Genomic DNA, 21,237 nt, shown 5'->3' with positions numbered 1-21,237 from the left:
CCAGTAATGCCTCTGATCTTGCAAATAGGGAAGTGACAGGGATCCCAGGATCAGCCCTCTCTATGGGGGACTTGCAGTATTGGAGGCCCAGGGGGATGAAAGGGCTTTTGTTGGCAGGCTCTGCTGGGAAGCTTAGGGTCTCTTCATTCACCCCTGAGGAAAGCACTCCGACCATTTTCTCTCTGGCTCCCTCCCCGGCCTGGCTCCCCTTTTGGGGGAGTGGGGATATTGTTTTCCTGAACTTACGGAGATTTGCGGTAGAGTGGGAGGTCACTATTCCTTGGGAGTTAGAGCTGCCTACTCATGTCAGCATCCTGCCTCCTGCCCCATTAGCGTCGACACTAGCACGTAGGCCGTGATCAGCTCACAGGAGATGGAGCAGCGGCGGCTCTGCCTCTCATTTGCCCCATTAGTCTTCTCACATCCTCGAGCTTTAGCAGTATTGGAACTAAAGAGCAGGCAGTCCTTTGTTAGCTTCCAGGACCCTTCATAGAAGGAAAGCGGGCTTCTGGAAATGTGGTCACACATAGACTTAGCCCCAAGGGCTGACCTACGTGGAAGGTGAGCTTTGGATGGAAGATGAGGGCGTGAGAGGTGGCACAGATTCAAACCCCCTGGAGATCTGTGCGAAAAAGATAACAGCATGCATCTCGCTGGTGACTGGGATTGCTGTCTGCTGTGGGCCGGGAAGAGGTGCTTCCATTCTTCCTTTGCCCCATTCTAACACAAGGAGAATGGATTGGGGTGCCTGCACCCTAATGTCCTAGAGAGAAAGGCAGTTCCTGCAGTCCAGGGTGGGATGGGTAACTGCAGGGAGGACAGTCACCGGGCCACGGGGAAGGGAGGAGAGGCCGGGAGGGTCCGCAGCGGAGACGGGGGCCGGGCCACACTGCAGGCTCCGCAGAGTGGGGAGGGTTCCCCTGGTGGCCTTAGACCTAAAGCAGGCGGGGAAACAGTCATTTGTGGGTGAATGGTTGGGAATGGCAGGCTTCCCCGTGCTCCTGTAGGACGGGAACCAGCCGTCCGCCCCCCTCCAAGGCCGGGCTCCGGGTCTGGACCGACATGGTGCTGCTTGGCCTGTTACGGGTGGCTCTTGCCCTGGGACCCCAGGCCGTGGTCCCTGAGGCCTGAGAGGTTCGGTACATGTCCCTTCCCTTCCTCATCCCTGCTCTTGGCTGGATGCATGCTGGGTGCTTTGAGCCACGCAGACCATGAGAAGAAAATGAAACACACAGGGCTTCATTCTCTTCCTGCCCCACGGCTGTGTCCTTTCGCTGTGACCCGTCTGACCGTCCGCCCGTCACGCGGGGAGGCAGCTGATGCCTAACTCCGTCTCGCCGCCGGGCTGCCCGCCTTGCACGTGGGGCCGCGTGTCCTGGCCGTGGCCCCAAACCAACCAGACCCGGCTGTTTTACATTTTCCTCTCAGCTCCTCCCACGTTGTCCCCGACCGCGGTGGGTGCCGCGGGCGCTGTGAGCAGTACCGATGCTACTGCCACTGCTGCCACCACCGAAGCCACAACAGTCCCCATCATCCCAACTGTCGCACCTACCACCATCGCCACCACCGTCGCCACAACTACTACAACCACTGCCGCCGCCACCACCGCGGAGAGTCCTCCCACCACCGAGACTAAGGCACACGAATCGGGTACTGCCGCTGTCCACGCTCCCGTCCCTCCACCCCCAGGCTGCCCCAGACAGGCGGGGGTCTGGATGCTGGTGGCCAGCACCTCCTTTGTTTCTCCTTTGAAAACACACACAACTGGATTCTCAGTCCGGTAGCCTCATGGCACAGGGTACCCCTGCCCCCACTCCTTGGACGGTTCCCCACTACTTCACCCCCCTCGTCCTCGCTTCAGACCCCCATCCCTTTAACAGAGGGCCACACTCCTCAGGCAGGACCCCTGGGTCCCGCATGGTAGGGCTGCCTCCGACTACATGTCAAGCAGTGAGCTCGGGGCTGAGCGCTCCAGGAGGGAGAGAGTGCAGGGAAGGACAGGGGCCTGACACGACTACTGTCCTGAGAAGGCGCCCTGCCCTGGCCATGTGGCACCCAGCCTTGCAGCACAGAGGGCCAAGGAGTGGGGAGTGGCTGGCCATGCCAGGCAGCTCTTCCCAGAACCCTGCTCTTCCCTTGCCCCTCTACCCCCAGGTCACTCTTACAGACTTTTCTCCTAAAAAGTCAGAGCTTCCCAGAAACAGTATTGCCCAAGGTGCTGTGTTCTTCCCTCTCACCCTTGCAGCTCCTCTGCTGCACACATGGCGGGACAATCACGGCCTTTCTAGGGGCCTGATAAGAATCGATCCCAGGCTGGCCTGCTGGGCCAGTATGCGCTGTTCCTGCATCATGCAGCTAGGCCAGGCTGCTCTGTTCATCCCGCTTGAGTAGACTTCCTGAGGATCCAGCAATATTTCTAAGAACCGAGCATTAAACACTCTTATTACCATAGAGGGGAGGGCCTCTAGCTTGTGGTGCCCACAGGCCAGCTGTAAAGTCAGTGTGATGCAGCCGGAGGGCTGGCAGGAAGCCCCCAGAACCTTCGTCCAGCAGCTATTTCCCCGGCAGTTCCCTTCACCTGTCAAGGCCTGCCTCCCACCTTGCCCACTTCTCTTAGCATGAGCTGGAGGCCTAACCCACGTGTTTTCTTTCATTCAATTACGTGAGTGATGTGAGCTGTAAGGGGAGATGGGTGGTCCGTAGCTGACGTGCTCCTCAGACCTTGGAAACACTGATTTGCTTTAAAGGTGCAGTATCCAGAATTTAAACAACATACGCTTAGGAAACAGTTGGCCAAGGAGAAATCTGCTAGGCTGTTAGAAGCTGCTGCCAGCATTTGCTGATGGGTGTTCTTTGGGATCCCACAGGGAAGTATCTTTTGCATTAAAGCGGGGCATCATGTCCCACCTGAATGCTTTGAGTTCACAGAAGAGAGGCACCAAGTACGAGGAAGGGGAGTAGGTCTCGCTCACCAGCAGTTACTTGCCCTCTGGAAAGATTGGCCTTGCTGCCACATGGGACTAGCCCCAGGGACTCCTACACCCGACTTCTAACTGCCAGAGGGCCTGGCCATGCCCTTGATCTTCTCCTTAGAACTTGGGTACACCCCTCAAGTATCCTCACTTCCCTAGTGTGGCAGAATGGCTCTGGTGTCCAGGATTTTTCAAATAAATGTTCATCCTTATCATGTCTTTCATTTTAGGACAAAAAGTTTACTTTTTTCAGGGTAAAAGGGGACTTTTTATTTGTATGGTCTTCTTCAGATTTCCAGGGATTTTCCCTAATTCTCACACTCTAGGAGTCAGCAGAGCAACCCATGCTCCGGCTCACTCATCTTGTTTTGTTAGCCATCGATAGCCCTCCTTCTCGGTCTTTCTCTTCGAACCGTTCAGTTTTTCAGTAGCCATCATCTCGGTCTCTGCATGGCAGTGCCTTCCACTAACTCCCACCTATAAATTGTTCTGGTTTCCCATCACTTGACCTTTTCTAATAGTGCCCCAATCCAATTGACCTTTAAGACAGTGAGATTTGAGTCACTGTTGTTTTGGTGGCCAATCCTTTAAACCCAATTCTCTGGCTATTTATCAAGTCCTCTAATCATGACTAATCATAATTCATTCCCACTAGCAAGAGCCATGAGATTCCACAGAGCTGGGAGTGGGGTGGCCTAAAGCCCCCAGTATAATGGAAACATCTGGAAGATAGGTAAAGAAGCCTACCTTCTGCCCTCCCCCCATGGAGAATGCCCCATGGTGCCATCAGTGAAATCTCCTTCTTGGTCTCTCACCTAACACAAGTCACATCAACCTGGGGCAACCCACAACTGACAAGGTTGTAGTGGAGAAGGCGCTTTAAAGTGAAGACCAGACCTTTTATCACTTCCCAGCCCGGGAGACTCAGTCACATGTCAAAAAGATAATGTATAAATGCATCACCAATGTACTCTATTCATTTACTTTTGACAAGTGAGTTGGTGACAGGGCCCCCTTGCGTGCTAATAAAATATACAGGAGCCACACTTGTAAAGTCTTTGAAATACAAGGCCTCATGCTAGTTACTCCGCTATTAAATCTTTGCTTGGAAATGGGGTAATCGGACTGCTGGGACTCTTGAAAAATGATCACGTTTGAAGATTAGCACCATTCTCCTGTCCACAGGCTATGGTTTCAGACAGCACGGTGGCTTTGATAAAGTAGCTCCCAGCTCATAGAAACTAGATAATTAATGGCTTCTGTGTTGCACAGAGATCAAGCTTCAAAGACTGTGGTGCTGAGAAGCTGACAGAACAAGATTCTTCTGGTGTCTGGACCACTGAGGGTTGGGTGTTAAGAAGGAGTTGTCTTTTCTTGGTCCCACCTTGCCCGTGGGAGGAGAGGAAGGTTTCAGACTGTCTCTACTTGGGGCCCTGGGACCCTAGGTCCCCTTAACCTGAGGCCATCTTCCACATAGTTTGAGGTTTGGGTGACTAAGAATGACCCCAGGGCTCCTCAGACCAGAGTCACCTGTCTGGTTACCATTCTCCTCCAGTTTTAGGAGCCCATTAAGGCTTTCCCACGTTTGGTCCTGCCCTCCCTACAAATCTCATCATAACCCTTGAGTGGCTCTGAAAGCTACCCTCTCGTTCCTGTAGAAGGTGTGTAGTTAAAGGGACAGAGGTGGGCGCATTTCTTCCCCTGTCTGCACTCGAGCCAGCAAGGCTTTTTCCTGGCCCTCTTCACTGCACCATTCACATCCACGACAGTGATCTGGGAAGGGAGTGAGCCCCCCACCTGTGTGGCCACAGACAGTTTCCAGCCCACGCTTATGTATGGGTCCTCCCGACTGCACCTGCTCGTATCTGGATGGCGACCTCTGGCCTGGCCACCAAAGCTGCCGCTTAGAGCTCTGTCGGGCCCTGTGCACAGCCACTTCTGACTCTGTCCTTTCCTGGCTGCTCATGTCTGTCCGTCTGTTTGTCTCTCTGTCTCCAGCGCTGCCTCCCTCCTCACCACTAACTCCTCTCCTAACCCGCCCTTCAGCCCCCGACGAGCAGTCTATATGGAACGTCACGGTGCTCCCCAACAGTAAATGGGCCAACATCACCTGGAAGCACAATTTCGGGCCCGGAGCTGACTTTGTGGTTGAGTACATTGACAGTAAGCATTGCTGTGTGGGTGGCGGGCAGCATAGATGCCATTACTGAGACCCTGTGGACTCCCGGGCGCAGAGCCTCTCAGCCTGGCTTAACTATGACTTAATGAAATTGATACGCGCTCAGGCAGCAGTGAGGTGGGGGAGCAGGCTTGAGGAGCAGGAAGGGGCTTCTGCAGCCGTTAGTGAGGTCTAGGGTTGTGTGTGTTGGGGAGGCCCTGGGTAAGGGGGCCCTCCATCCACCCCCTGCCCAAGATGAGGGTTCTGAATAGCCCCCAAAAGAGCTGGATCTCAGCTCTGCGTGGATCTCCTTAACTCGGAATCCTTGTTTCCTAATATCTCCCCAAGACAGGTAGGTCCAGTTCTGCGCTTTGTTCAGAGGGATGCCAGTGGCCATAGTCAGACACAGACCGGGGTCACTGGTCTCAGGGAGCTGGTGGCTTGAGCTGAGCTGTTCCCACTTAACTGGATCTTGGGACCATAGTACAGGTCTATTAAGCTATAACGTGGTCAGGATATCTGCCCCCTCTGGGGAAGGCCCCTGTGCCTGGGAGGTCAGGCCCACCATGCAGGCCTCTAGGGCATGTGCTTTAAGTGAGTAAGCCAGCTAACCCGCTGAGCTGGCCACCTGAAGAGCTCTGGGGAAAAAACAAGTCAACCCTTAGTTCTCTGTGGCCAAAGGGGAGTCACATTCATAGAATCCAGAATCCCAAGTTCGGTCCGTACTTTTCCAGCTTCCTACCCCCACATCCACCCTATACTCCAGACACGGAGGCACCCACTTCTCCTGAGCTCCACACAGTGAGAGAGGAGAAGCATGTCCAAGTACCATGAGGGATGCTATCTGGCCCTCTGACCCTCTTCAGGACAACAGCGTTGGCTGACACCCTGAGAATTTAAGGAAGTAGGTCAGATATATGTAGTGCTAAGTCGGTGGTGAGGAAAGAAAACCCCAGGAGAGGGAGCAGGGTCCTCTGCTGAAGGGCCGTCATGTAGGAGTCAGCAGTGTGTGGAAGGGCTGGTGCGGGAGCTGCCTGGGGACCTCCTGGTCTTCGCGGTGGCCTGGCCCCACTGGCCCCTGGCCCCTTCCATGCTTCTACCTTCAACAGGTGGCAGGAACCTAAGCACCGCCTCTCCAGCTCCTCATGCCTGGCCCTAGGCTGACTGAGGTTTCTGTTCCCCAGGCAACCATACGAAAAAAACTGTCCCTGTTAAGGCCCAGGCCCAGCCTGTACAGCTGACAGACCTCTATCCCGGGATGACATACACATTGCGAGTTTATCCCCGGGACAACGAGGGCATCAGCAGTACCATCATCACGTTTATGACCAGTACAGGTGAGAGGGGATCTGGCCTGGCCATCCCCTGCAAGCATGGGCATTTCATTCTCATCAGCTTCCTGCTTGGCTCCTCTCGGAAAGAAGACCCCTCCCCACCATTCCCCACCTTGCATGGCGTGTCTCAGCTCTTATAGTTTGCAGCTCCCAGCAAGACGAGAGGAGTCAAGGGTGCATGCACAGTGGAGAGGCCACCGCGCCTCTGACCCTTTGGGGTCGAGCGGGGAGTCAAGGGAACAGACTGTAGAGTGAGGACCAGGAGGCCACATTTGTTTTGCTGTGCTTGCACACTTGGTCCCCAAGGGCGGGTGTGGGGGCTGCTGGAGTGTGGTATAGCCTGTCCCGTGGACACAGGCTTGCTTCCTGCCCGTGGGATTAGGGGATAGGGTCATCCAATGCCCTTGACCCAGAAATCTCTCCAGGAACAAAACCAAGGGTCAGCATGTATGTTACTGCCTCGCCACTGTCGTCTGCTGTTAAAAAATTCCAAAGTGCATTTGTTACACAAGTTGATTGGGATTTGTTTGGATTTTATTTTTGTTCTAAGTTTGCTATGGCTTAAAAGTAGTTGGCCTTTTGCCTTGCAGGGAAAGGGGAAGAAATTTTCCAGTATTAGGATCATCCTGGCTCTAAAGGGCCTTCAGCTGGGGATGGAGACACATCTTCATTGTGTCAAGTGAACAGGCCGGCGACGGCTCAGTAATGGGTACAAGGCTCAGAAGCCTCTCTGCTAGGCAGGTAGCTGGCAGTCTGGAGTCATGAGAGCACTTGCTTGCCTGTTTGTGTATCTTTAAAATGAGACAGGCAGGTGGTAGGCTAAGCCCTGGGCTAAGTGTTGGGGTGAGGGAGAGACAGAACAGGACCAGTCTCTGCCCCCAGGGATGTCCTAATCAGATGCAGGTTAATGGACACAAGGATAGAGAAAAAAATACCACATGATTTATATGAACTTCTGAACGTTGACTTAAATATTCATTACTCTTCCTGTGCCTGGTCTGGTGAGGCTGATCCTGGCGGCTTGCGTCTTATGAGTCACTGCCCATCTGTATAAATGTCTTTCTCCACCCTTTCCAGCCCGGTCCCTCCTGGTCTGGGTCTCCTGTCATCCTCCCTGTCTCCACCTGTCCTGCCTATGTTTGTGCCATCAAGACTCAGGGAGTCGCCCTGGCTGGTGTGGTTCAGTTGGTTGAACATCCGTTCCATGCACCAGAAGGTTGCTGGTTTGATTCCCAGTCAGAACACATACCCAGGTTGTGGGTTCGATCCCAGGTTGGGGTACATATGGAAGGGAAATCATTGATGTTTCTCTCTCTGTTTCTCCCATCCTCTCTCTCTAAAATCAATAAAAACATATTTAAGTTAAAAAGACTCAGGGAGTCGGAGAGTCCAGCTGTCCACCTGAGGCTAGCCAGGCCAGCTCAGGCAGGATATCTGTCCTAGATACAGTCAAGGGAACTGGACAGTTGACCAAGTGGAGCATGTGGCTGGACTGTGTCTGGCCCAGTCAGGGTCCCAAGCTATCGCTCACCAGTCATGCATTCGAATGTTGCTTCATTACAAAACTGAGTCCAGCACAGAGGCAGAAAGCAAAGATGAGACTTGAGGATTGGGTTCCATCCTAAGGATGCTGCAGAAACCTGCACAGCCTGCTTCAGAGTGAGGCTTCTCCAGGGCTGTGGTGAGGGTTGAGAGAAAGAGACAGAGAAAAAAGGACGAGTCCCTGTCCTCAGGGATGTCCCAATCTGCTTTGAGGTATTAAGCTCATAGGACAGAAAAAAAAACGACAATCAATAATACACTTCTGAGCATTGACTCAGATGTTCATGTCTCTTTTCCTGTGGTTGCCTGGAGAGGCTGGTCCTGATAGCTGTGTTCAGAGCAGGTGAGGCACTCGGCACTTGCAAGTTGTCCCAGTTCCTCCCATTGCAGTCTGGAGGGAGCAGGTGTAGGACCTTAGCTTTGAGCACAGAGTGCTCACCTTCCTAGTGGGCTGGAAATTACTATGTGGAAATTACATAGGGAAGGAAAATACTGTCACTTTCTGAAGTTCCTGTGTTCCTGTGTGTGTCCAGAACCTTCAAAAATAGACAGAGCTTCCTGTGGGTGGACTCCAGAGGCGAGTTCACACAGTCCCCCAGCTCCTTGTGTCTCATCAAAGCAAGAGTTTGTGAGCACCTCTGGACCTGATCACTGGTCATTTAGGCAACCACAGGCCATCACTTTAGTCCACAGATGCAAACATGCTATAGTGGTCCAGGAAGGAAGTGGAGGAAAACCACTAGGAGTGCTGACAGGCTCCCTGATCCTCCAGGAAGATCCCACATGGGAAGTTAATCACCTCCTTGAAGCCAAAGAGGCCCGAGGGGTTGCAGACGCATAGCCCTAGACTCCAAGAGGCCAGTCAGCTCTTCCATCATGAGTGGGTGGCATGAGGTGAGGCAGCGCACGGTGGATGCTGATGGTGGGTCAGCAAGACAGACAGCAGTCCGTCTCAGATCTCAGGAGAGCCTCCTCCTGCCGCGTTTGGGAGAGACCCAGGACAGGACGAGGTGGGAATGGAGAGGTGTAAGTTGATGCTTCAGTGAGAGCAGCCAAGCCAAATTGCATTTGAAGGCAGTCCATCCCTATTATATTTGCTCCTCTATCCTTATTTCTGAAATATAATTCTCCTGCCGACCTTGAATGACTGGCCTCTCTTCCATGGCCAAACCAAATTCCTCTCAATTAGTTAGGAGTCACGGGAATGGTCTACTTGCTCGTTTCTGAGTGGGTTGTAGGGTGTGGTGTGGAAGACACACAGAATATGGCCTCTGGTCCAGAGTAAGAGGCACTGGGACTTGTGTTTGCCAGGTGAATCCCACCTTACCCCGGATCCCACTTGGTTTGGGTTTGGTTTTTTAATGGAGATATTATTGGCATATAACATTGATTACTTCTAGGTGTACAACGTAATGATTTGTTATATGTATATATTGCAAAATGACTACCACAGTGTTTGCTTAACATTCGTCATCACACATAGTTACAAAACCCGCTTAGTTCTGAACAGTCTTCTGTGTCCCAACTTCATAGAAAATTCTTTGCCCATCAGGAAGGACTGAAGATAACCTTTGAACTCTGCATGGTGAAGTCAAGAGTAGAAAGCTGCATTTGCTTTCCAAATTGCCTGTATGGCCACTCTCCCTGGAATTGTGACTTTTTCTCCAAGGGAAGGGGAGTCTTGTAGAGACAGCTGTCAGCGTGTATCAGAACAGGCTTCGGGACGATGGTGGAGCAAACAGGTCACTGCAGACACACAAACTAGCTTCTCTGCAAAAGGTGGGCACCACATCGAAACACAGGCCGAAGTGATTCCCTCATCCCAGTGCCCAGGTGTGGCTCACAGTCAAGCCAGTATCCCTGTGACCCCAGCTGGTATCGGGGAAGAAACTAAAGCAGTTAGCCATATCATATTAGGATTAAATTGATCATCAGTAAGTAGTCACTGACTACTTGTGATGTCACGAGCACCACGCTTAGAACTAGGTGGCTCAAAGAGTCCCCTGTTCTCAAGTCCTTAGTAGTATCACTGGAAATCAGGGCCCAGGAAGTAGAGCAAGTAAATGTTACGTTACAAGTAAATGGGGTTCAGAGATGGGGGTTAGCTGGAAGAATGGGAGATTCGTGAATGGAAGAATGGAGAACAAGAGGGAAGCAGTGCAGGCGCTCTTGGGCAGGGTGGCAAAGATGCCAGGAGGGGAAGACCAGAGCTCTTGGAAGGCCAGGCCTGATGGGAGTGTCCTACGAACATAACATAATGCGTCATCGTATCCTCAGGATAGGCCAGGCAGAGGGTGAGCGGAACCCCCTGGAATGGAGCAGTGAGGTGAATATGAGAAACATTTCGGAAGGAGCAGCGGTAGCCCTTAGGGACAGGGAGAATGGTGAAGCCACTGACGGACGCAGGAAGCAGGGAGGGGGCAGGAGGATGCATGTTGAATCTCAGGCAGTTGGACCATTCGCGGAGCTATTAGGAGGAAGCTGTGGGCTTGGGTGTGGAACTGGCTGGAGGGACAATGAGAGACAGTGGAAGGGTTGCCAGCTGGAAGGTCAGGGCTGGAGGACAGAAGGGAGGAGCCGAGCGCAGAGGTAGGTTTGGGAAAGGGCCACTCCATGGTGGTAGATGAAGCGCCCAGCACAGGGGCTCGAAGTTGGCTCGTTGGGGGCGGAGAAAGGAGGTGGCAGGAACTGGAGACAAGGGAGGACCGAGTCTACCTATAAAAGGACAGTGCATGAGCTAGAGCTGAAGAGCTTGGCAGGTTCCTCAAGGGGTTTTATTTTAAGATACAGGAAGCTTCCGTGTATTTCACAGCAGAAGGGAGGAGACGGCAAAGAAGAGGAAATTGAAAATGTTAGAGTTTTCAGAGATCCTTTCAGGATGGAGCTGCCAAGGAAGTGAGGCGTGGGTCCCGCACCTGAGGGAGGAGTAGCTTCAGAGGAAGGAGAAGGGACAGAGCAGGGACGGCTGTGGAGGCTGTGGGGTCTCGCTGTCTCCAGAGTGGAGTGAGTGGGGTCAGCGCTGACAGGGTAGGGGCAGTGCCAGGCGCAGTGGGGAGGAACAGCAGGAGACGAGGGAAGGGGTCGCCAGGCAGAAGTGAAGCCCGGTCCCAGTGGGACGCAGCGAATCTGAGATGGGCCTAGGTCTGCGCCTTCCTCCAGCAGAGTTCATGGCAGGAGCAGAAAAATGCAGGAATGGCCAAGGAGACCCAAGCTGGGAATTGAGTTGGTGCTGGAACGGGTGGCAAAAGGAGGGACAGTGGGGCGTTTAAGGTTAACGGAGGCGCCGTCAGGCCAAGAGAGAGTGAGCGGGCTGAGTGGAGGGCAGGGGGTGGAGGGTGCAGCCACTGAGTGGACGTGAATGCCGTGCCTCCAAGTGTAAGGCTCAGTCCTAGCACTGGGGAGACAGCAATGAACCTGGCAGGCCCTCCTTCAAGGCGCTTACCTTCTGGGTGGAAGGACTAAAGTGGGAAAGAGCTCAGACTGGGGTCACATCTCAACTCTACCACCTCCTAGCTCTGTGACCCTGAGTAAATCACTGACCTCAGGACCTCAGTTTTCTCATCCGTAAGATAGGGATAATGCAAGCTCACTTTACAGGGTTGTTGTGAGGGTTATTTTAGAGGGTGTGTGGGAAAGTACTTAGAGCATAGGCCATAGGAAGGGCTGATAAGTGTGAGCTGTTGGTAGTAGTAACACAGTAGTCCCCCTTATCGACGGTCAACCGCAGTCTGAAAATACTAAATTTTGCCCAACCATCGACAATGTCTGCTCCTGATATCCAGCCATCAACATCGTCATGGCTCGATGATCCAGGATCACCCAGAGCAGATGATCCTCCTTCTGACATGTTGCCAGAAGGTCAGTAGAGCCTAACATGAGTCACAGTGCCTACGCCGTTCACCTCACTTCATCTCAAGGTGGCTCTGTACCATCTCACATCATCACAAAAAGGGTGAGCGCAATACAGTAAGATTTTTTAAGACAGACCACATTCACTAACTTTTATTACAGTATATTATAATTGTTCTATTATTAGTTGTTAATCTCTTGTGGGTAATTTATAAATTATACTTTATCATAGGATATGTATATATAAAAAGACATAGGGTTTGGAACTATCCACAGTTTCGGGCATTCACTGGGGGTCTTGGAATGTAATCCCCGCGGATAAGGGGGGCTTCTGTGTGACTCAGATGGTTACAAGTGCTGTGAAGATTAAGTTAGAGTTCTCAGAGTGACTGGGTCAGGGAGAGGGACTTGCTTTAGCTGGAAGATGCAGGAAGGCCTTTCTGAGAAGATGACATTTGCTGAGATCTAAAGAAAGAGCAAAGGCCCTGAGGCAGGAATGAGAGTGGCCAGCGTGGCTGGAGTACAGAGAGTGGTGCGAAATAGGACTAGAGAGTGAGTGGCCAGGGCCAGCTTGGTGGGACCTGATGGGTCAGGATAAGGAATGGAAGTTTTTCCCAGTAGTAATGAGACGTATTGGGGGTTAAAGCAGGACGTCATTGGATCTTATGGGGGACTTGGGGAAGATCTCTCTGGCGCTGTGGGGTTGGCCTGTGGGGATGGCAGTGGAAGCAGGGATGGGAGTTGCCCCCACAGGGTACATAGATCAGGGCAATCAGCCATACCCTACAGAACTCAGCTGCTTCCCACCCTGGGCAGCCAGGGCTTGGAGAGCATGGCAGCGTTTGAACATCATTCTCCTCCATTGATTGAGACTCTTGGTGCAATTCCCTGGGCTAGGTGCTGAGAAGACAATTTCTCAGCCCAAAGGAGCAAAGGGTGGGACTGCATCCAGATACCTGCTGCACAGAATAGCACTTGATAGACTTTGGAGCATCCCCTTTGTCCCCCATGCTCCTCCCCGGGGGACGCCTGCGTCTGGCTCTGGCTCTGTGGCTCTCAGAGCTCCTGCTGCAGTCTAGCCCTCCCAGAGGTGGCTCCGCCCACTGGGCCGGCTTCACAGTTATTTGTGTCTGTTCTGGTCTTCTGACCCTTCCCCTCCTCCGCATCTTGGTTTCCATGCAGGCTGCATCTCAGGAGGTGTCACTTTTGTTCTCCAGTCCATAGAAAGGAGACTGGTGAATGGGTCCTACCCAACCCACACCTTCCCTGAGCCTTAGGCCCAGCCACTGGGTCATTCAGGACACCATCAGATGCCTGAACGTCTGTCTTCTAGACTCACCCATATGCCCCTCCAGTTACACAGGAGTCTGTCCACTCAGAGACAGGTCTCTATATATTCCAGGCAGGGATAGAGAGAGACTCGCTGTCACCGGGAGAGACGGGGCAGGTTAGCTTGTCACAGCTGCCAGGTGGAGGGAGAGGTCTTCGCCTGTGGACGTGGCATTGGGTGCGCTGAAGGCATGGCCCCAACCTCGCCGCCAGCCGTCTGTGGTACCCACTCAGGGACTGTCTTTGCTGCCAGGGAGCACGCAATCCTGTTGGGGAGACATGAGAAAGCAAGGGTGTCCTAGAACTACACCCTGCCCAGACCCGCTGCCAGGAAGCCTGGGGGCTTCGGGGCCATGCTGGTGGGCGAGGCTGTGCCTCTGGGCCTGTGCAGGCCCCAAAGGTCTTCTTATAAGGGGTGTTTGCATCATGACCATGCCCGTTCCCTGATGAGTGGCATGCAGGCTTCTCCCCCCCCCCCCCCCAACCAGGCTCATTCATAGGGAATCGTACCTCTGTGGCCAGTCCCTGGCCTTCCCTTGGTCCCCACCAGGCAGTGACCAGGATTTGTTTGCATGAATGCCATGCCTCGTCCTTAGGAAGCCCCCCTTCCTAAAGGGCCTGTCAGCCCTCTGCTGCTTATTCTGCTCTATCCCCCCTTCCTCTGCCTCTTTTCTGACCTTTTGACCTTGGCTCCCTAATTATTTTTACTTTGTCCCTGTCTCGGGCAGTTTGGGCCAGAGGACTGCTAGGTGGTAGCATTAGGCTCTAGGAGGAACATCGAGGGGAGTAGCGGGAGCTCTTCCCTCACCTCCCCCTCCTCACCTCCTCCCATGCAAAACCCCTCACGCGTCTGCTCTGGCCTCCCCACAGCTTACACCAACAGCCAGGCCGACATCGCCACCCAGGGCTGGTTCATTGGGCTCATGTGTGCCATCGCCCTCCTGGTGCTGATTCTCCTCATCGTCTGTTTCATCAAAAGGAGTCGTGGTGGCAAGTACCCAGGTAAGATGTGTCAGAGGAGGGGGCTTGGGGGACTGGCCAGCAAGCTTTCCTGTGAGTCACCGGGTCCCCTGCCAGATCCGGGGGCTCTGTTCTCTCAGAGAGCCTAACCCTAGCCAAGCTTGAAAAAACAATTCTCTTGCCTGCTTTGTGCATCTTAGAGCTGCCAGAAAGCACTTGAGTTAATTAAGTTTGCTTGAGGTGGGCAGACAGAGTGGTCCAGCAGCTCCAGAGAGGGGATGGAAGGAGCCCTGGTCTCTATTAAGAATGACCTTCCCTCCCGTTGACTCACCATCCATCTGCTCAGTAAATTGGCTTTTTTCAGACCGAATTTCATTAGAATCCTGTGTCCAAAGAAAGGAAAAAGGAAGAGAGGCATTTTCTCTAACCGTGAGAGAGAGAGAGCAGTGAGGAGGGTCTGGACAGAAGCATAGCCGGGAGGGAGGCCGTAACGTTGGGCTCTCGGCATGATTAGGACACCATTACGGACACCCTAACAGGACAGCAGCTCCCAGGTAAGGAGCAGGCCGAGACTGAGGGGCAGGATGCACCGACAGAGACCCTCCTGGCCCTTCAAGGGCTTTGGGCTTCCTTAGAGTCCCAAAGGGGCATTTCTCTTCTCTGGGCCTCAAGATCCTCCAGCCCAGACAAACCAAGATCAAGTGCAAGGACCTCTGGTGTTCTTGTTTCTGGAAATATTGATTGTTTTCAAATGGGCAAGACAGCCAGCCATCTGTCTGCGATGGGTTGGGCAGGGCAACTGGAGATAGAATAACGGATGACCCTGAGAGTGAAAATCCTGCTGGACTGCAGAGTGAAATTATGCCTTGCCCCCCAGAGCCCCAGCAGGCAAACATGCCCCACACTCCCAAGTTCCTGTTTCTCTCCATCTCTGTGAACAAACCTCCTCCAGGACCACTTAAAACTCGGAGAGGAGATTGTTTCCTGCTTCCCCTGCCCACTTACCCTCAGACGCCAGGGTTCTAAAGAGTTATGCCTCTCCTTGAAGCGAGGGAGGGCCGGAAATTATCATTCCTGTTTTGATAATGATGTTTCTTTCATGCTGTTGTGCTGTGTTGGGATTGCTTTTCTTCTGTAAGGAGAGAAAGCCAGAGGTAGGGAGATGGGTAGCCTTACTGAGTTCACCTTCCTGTTCCAAGTGGAACTTGACCACCTGAAGAGCTCGTCAGGTGAGCTCAGAGCCTTCCTTTGCCCGTTAGAAAGTGTCCCCATTAGAAAGATGAGTGAACCAGGAGCCATGAGGCCTGAGCCCTCGTCTTCACTCTAGACTCATTCAGTTGCCAATTTATGTGACATGTTCTTTACCTCTCAAGGTCTGTTTTCCTCCCCTAGCATGGGGGTGATTATCCTTCCTTACACCCCAAAAAGGATACATAGACATTCACGTAAATGTCTGCTATGTGCTAGGCCCTGTGCTGGGTGCTAAGGATTCTAGAGGAAAGACAATCTCTCCCTCAAGGACATTTCAGCTGGCACCGAAGGAAAAGCACAGCACAAGACAGGGCCTTGGCGGATGTTTTCAGATCACAGAGTGTGGAGAAAGTGTCATGCAAACAAGTGAGGTCACAGCACTAGACTGGGAGCTTTGAAGAAACACGCAGTGCCCCACCCTCAAGGGAAGAACTGGCATTCTGTCACTGGCATAAGAAACACAAATAATTATAACACAAGCAGAATAAGAAAAGTGCCAAGAAGCCCGGCCAGCATGGCTCAGTGGTTGAGCATCAACCCATGAACCAGGAGGTCATGGTTTGATTCCCGGTCAGGGCACATGCCCGGGTTGGGGGTTCGATCCCCAGCAGGGGGCATGCAGGAGGCAGCCGATCCATGACTCTCCCACCATTGGTGTTTCTCTCTCTCCCTTCCTCTCTCTGAAATCAATAAAAACATTTTTTAAAAATTTTTAAAAGCTGCCAAAGAAAGGCACACATCCATCTGGTGTTTGGGGAAGACCTCGGAGAGGTGCGGGGAGCCGGTGGGCGGAGAATTTAGTTGTCAGTGGAGATGAAAGGAAGCCCCGGGTGAGGAGGAGGAGATGGAATCGACTTGGCAACTGATTAGGTGTGGGCAGCAAGAACCAGGGAGCCATCGATGGTGCTTTCTTGAAAGGGAGAGTGTCACTGAACCCAAAGGTGGCATCTTCTGGCTCTATGGTCAGGGACCTGCAGAGCAGGGACATACTCAGTCATCGTGTCTGTGTCTTTGCTTCTCTTATTGACCAAGTGCGAGAAAAGAAGGATGTTCCCCTTGGCCCTGAAGACCCCAAAGAAGAGGATGGCTCATTTGATTACAGGTGCGTGATCTCCTTGGCTCCTGTTCACACACAGTGCCCCCTGTCGGGCTGGCTGTCCTCAGTGCCCTCCCCTCAGAGCAGCTTGGCGTGGCCGACTCAATGTCCTCGCCATCGCCCATTGAACTGTCACCCCTTCCTCTCTGACAGTACCTGCTCATCCTGACTGTGCCGAACAAGGCTGCCCCCACAGTGCCCGACACACATGAATGGCATTTTATCATTCAGCTGTGCAGTTAAGATCTATTGAGCTCTTTATATGTGTTTCCACCTTTCTACCCTGGAAATGGGCCCTGGGTCCTCTTTGCTGTGAAATGAGCTCGGCTCTCGGCTTTCTCTCTGCCTACACAGGGAAGCTGTATTGGCCTAAACCATGGACTAGGGGAGGGATGAAGGCGCTGGCAGTGGCGGTGGGTGTTCTAGACCTTTTCCTCGTGAATTTGAACAATAACTCTGGGCTTTGGGCTGAAAAAGGCCGTACAGAAGCATCCGGTCCAATGACTGTCAAATGAGAGGACTGGTGCCCGGACTGAGAAATGACCTTCCCCCAGGACTCTCACACTCGCCACTTAATGAGCTAGTGACAGAGCTGGGAGGCGGGGGGAGCAGGGGCCCAGCTTCCAGCTACTGCCATTGTCCGACCCCTTGCTATCCCTTGGATCTGGACAGCCCTTCATATCTGGCTTAACAAAGTGGCCATCTGTCTGTCGTGATGGCAATTGTGTTTTGAGTTAAGGAACAATGCAGGGTGACTCATAAAGGTCTCATTCCCAGACCAAATGGGGTGGGAGGAAATGCTCTCATCAGAGCCTTTTCCCCACCCGTCACTCTGGGGCCAGGTTGCCCTGTCCTCCTCTGACCTTCTTCCATCCTGGGCCTCTGCCGCTCTGTCCATCAGCAGCCTGGCAAGCAGGATCCGATCAATGGGCAGCAGAGTCACTGCCCGCACTGGAGCCTGTCTGGCGGCTTAAGGACCACGTCCATCCATCCAGTCCCAACATCCCCGCAAGATTCTCAAAGGGCAGGCACGGGAGGCTCCTCCCCTGACTGTCTCAGACCCCTGGTGGGGCCCAGCTCCTCCATAAGCTGGCAGCTGTTCCCTGGTCATCAGTTCCAAAGCCACAGAGGAGGGGTGAGGACCTCCTCAAACACCGGACCAGGGGGCCTGTGCTGTGAGAAGCTGCTTCCGCAGGCACCTCTCCTCCCCTAGACACCAAGCTGCTGGGCAGAACCCCTGCCTCCTCCCCAGCCACCCCTAGCCCACTGACACTGAGGTTGGATACGCAAGCACGGGCCTTACCCCACACGGGCACATGCATGCACGCACGTACACACACATACACACCCCCCCTCAGCTTTAGCTGGGAGGAGGGGGTATCGGCAGCATTCATCCTAGATCCCTACTGGGATGAGTCCAAGAGCCCTAAAGTGGGAAAGGGGAGAAATTAATACCTCAGAGGAAAAGACAAGTTTCTAGGTACACAGGCCTGGGGCAGGGAGGAGCACCCTGCTGCCCTGTGGCCTCGCTCTGCTTCCCTCTCCCTTGTCTGTCCACCTGATCTTCCAAGGGGTCTTGGAAGGTAGGCTGACAGGAGGCTAGACCAGGGTTCCCGTCATTCTGGTTCATTCAGGCTTCCCTTAGGAGAGGCCTGTCCTTTCCAGACCTGGATCGTTTTCCCTACTTCCCACCCCGACAGGACCATCCCTTTTCCTGTCCAGCGGTTGCATTTAACTTAGGTGCCTGGAATTCCCTCAGGTCGTAAAGACACAGTCCTCATGTTTCTGCAGGTGGGGTGGAGGGGCCTGGTAATTGGAATCTGCCAATTTTCGCAGCACCCTTCTCATTGCTAGATGGGATGCAGCCCGATTTATGAATCTCTTAACAATGCCAATAAGATCTTCAAAATTTTTTTAAATCTGCTAGTTCTCAAAAGGGGAGTTCCACTTCCTGCACAAACCCCAGAGACCCACTTCCCTCACTCAGGGGCCTCTCCCATCACTGCCATCCGAGAACCCAGTGAGGCTGTTAATGGGGCCGCGCTCACTTATCAGGTGGGGGGAGTGGGCTAATACCTTTCTATCTACTAATGCCCAGCTCCTCTGGCTCCTGTTCACAGCCTTCCCCTGACAGCTATCTCTGCCCACCACTGCTGTTAGAAGCCATAACACACTGCCCAGTATAATGGCAACTCAGCCTGCGGTTTTCTACACACCCAGGAAGGATTATTGAGCGTGGCCTGGGGACAGCAGAGGGGATGGTGTGTGTCTGCTCAGACCACCTGGCACCGCTGTGGTCCTGCCTACCAGGACTCAAATTGTCGTTGATGGTCCCACTGCCTCCTGCCTGGGATCTGGATTGCCCCTGAAGCACAGCCTGCAGCACTCAGGCCACCCTCTGAGCCTAAAGGGTAGAGTTTTCCAGCCAGGATGTGGTGCCTGAGCAGATGCCCGGGGGTGCAGCAGGAACAGTGGGTAGCTGCTGCTCTAGTCCCAGCCCTTACCCGGGAGGAGCTTAAGGGCAGCACCTGGGGGCCTCAAAAGGAGCTGGGCAGGATCCTCTGAGCCTTGCTAGTCTTTGTTTCTGGTCTCACCTATTATCTGCATGTCACGCCCTCTTCAACTTGCTAGGCCCGAAGCTGCAGCATCTGTCTGTAGATAAACCAGGGAGAGAGCTAGGAGCAACAACACCTAGACTGAGCAGGGGAGGGGCAGGGCAGAGATTTGTTTCTCTAAGGCCCAGGCCCTGGCTTTTTGTCAAGGGCAGAGCCTTCCCAGGCAAAGTCACAGATCAGCCCTGGTTGGGTAGCTTTAGAGCATCATCCTGATATGCCAAGGTTGCGGGTTGGATCCCGGGTCAGGGCACATACAAGAGTCACCCAATGAATGCACAAATAAGTGGAACCACAAATCGATGTTCCTCTCCCTCTCTCTCTCTCTAAAATCAATAAATTTAATTTAAAAATAAAAAATGAAGTCACAGATCACTAGTCCAAACTCCCCTCCTGCCTCCCCATCTGCCTGGCCTCACAGCAGTTCTCTCTGCCTCATCCAGGGTGACAATCCTCTGCCTGCTCCCACCCCAGAGAGTGGCCCAGCTGCATGGAAAGGACCAGGAGTCTCCAAGTGTGGGCTCCTGTCCCAGCTCTGCACCAATTTGCCACTTTACCTTAGAGAAGCTGCTTGACCTCTAGGACGTAGTTCCCCTCTGGAGAACTTGCTGGACGGGAGGGCTAGACTGGGTGGTCCCTCGGGCCCTGTCCCCTTGGAGTGTGTAGTGCATACAGCATGGGTGTTTGGCAAGAGACCAGCGCCCTGCCAAGCCCCACCTGGGTTTAGGTGGCCCTGGGCTGGGCTGGGCTGGGCTGGGCCTGATTCTCTGTCTCTCTCCGGCCAGTGACGAAGACAACAAGCCCCTGCAGGGGAGCCAGACGTCCCTGGACGGCACCATCAAACAGCAAGAGAGTGACGACAGCCTGGTAGACTATGGCGAGGGCGGCGAGGGCCAGTTCAATGAGGACGGCTCCTTCATCGGCCAGTACACGGTCAGAAAGGACAAAGAGGAGACTGAAGGCAACGAAAGCTCGGAGGCCACGTCGCCGGTCAATGCCATCTATTCCCTGGCCTAATGGAGCCCCAGGCACAGCCACTACTTCACAAGTGGGAAGAGAGGAGAGGGGGAGACAAAGCCACCACCACCTTCACGGACAAGGGTACAACGTGGGCGCCTGCCAGACTGTGAGGACCACTGACGACCCAGCCTACCATGAGCTCCCCTCCCGGGGACCCCGCGCACCCAGGTGCCATCTGTGTGGGAGAGCCAGAGCCATGGCCAAGCTCGGCTGGAGGGAGCCTGAGCCCCTTGCTCGGCCTCACAGCCGCCCCGAGCCTTCCACTTGCCCTGCCTGCCCTTGACCTCGGCGCTCGCACCTATTTCGTTGGTTTGGGGACTTTTCATTGCCTTTATTTTTGCTTTATGCACCTTCCCCTGCAGGCCCAATGTCTCTGTTTTCCTTTTGAAGCATCCCTGGAAAAAGAAAGAACCGGTGGATTCTCCCCCAGAAAACCGCAAAGATAGTTTTAAAAGATTTGGTCCATAAAAGAACATACAGAAAAGCTGCAGTATTCAAACCATGCTGGCCAATGTATTTCCAAAGGATGCCTTTCTCGCCGTGAGCCTCCCCATGCCCGCAACCCATCACCTCGGCCTTGTCAGTTGCTGAGCTGGGCTTGGCTCCTTTCTGGAAAAATGACAGTATTTTTGGCAGGGAGAGGGTGGATAGGGCTTCTCACCTTGCTCTGGCTCAGTTGGGAGGTGGGCTTACCTCTTGCTCCTCGCTCTTACCCTGCCCCATCCTCCAGAGTGTCCAAGACCAGAGCTGCACTGACTGATGAAGGGGTTTGAGGAACAGGAGTGGACACTGACAGAAAGGACCTCAACTCCAATGACTGGGTGCCTCAAGCAGCAGAAAACCAGGCGCCTGGTCCCTGGGGAGCTGTGTCACCTCGAGAGAGGAGAAAGGGCTGGGTTTGGATTCCTTCCTCCCCATCAGTGAAACCCAGGATGTAGGAGTGAGGGCCACACCCACTGCATCCAGAGTAGAGGGTGCCCTCTGGTCGGGGCACCTGGTCGGGGTCTGCGCTGCTGCCCTCGAGGAGATGGAACCCTCTAATACAAAGGCTTTGCCTGTGAGTTTTGGGGTGTAAAGCTCTGCCCCCCCTTTTCACCTGTAGCAGGTATCATCT

General features: G+C 53.6%; 1 protein-coding gene across 4 annotated transcripts in view; it reads left to right on the top strand.

Annotated features, from left to right (window-relative positions):
• Positions 1-20,210, top strand: part of NFASC (neurofascin) — a 160,260-nt gene extending 140,050 nt beyond the window's left edge. For 3 of the 4 annotated variants that reach the window (XM_081120684.1, XM_081120685.1, XM_081120683.1), the window contains 3 exons: positions 14,055-14,186; positions 16,428-16,497; positions 19,889-20,210. In XM_081120684.1, the coding sequence (XP_080976810.1) occupies positions 14,055-14,186; positions 16,428-16,497; positions 19,889-20,120 (434 nt within the window). In that variant the 3' untranslated portion in view covers positions 20,121-20,210. Of the gene's footprint in view, positions 1-1,424; positions 1,651-5,018; positions 5,136-6,314; positions 6,468-14,054; positions 14,187-16,427; positions 16,498-19,888 lie in introns of all 4 variants that reach the window. The other variant, XM_081120687.1, reaches the window with a different exon arrangement.
• The last annotated feature ends 1,027 nt before the right edge of the window (positions 20,211-21,237 follow it).

Source organism: Miniopterus schreibersii (genome assembly GCF_964146895.1).
Source record: "Miniopterus schreibersii genome assembly, chromosome: 19".
NCBI classification, from domain to species: domain Eukaryota; kingdom Metazoa; phylum Chordata; class Mammalia; order Chiroptera; family Miniopteridae; genus Miniopterus; species Miniopterus schreibersii.
The sequence above is the reverse complement of the archived record's forward strand: the minus strand, read 5'-3'. Positions and strand labels throughout refer to the sequence as shown.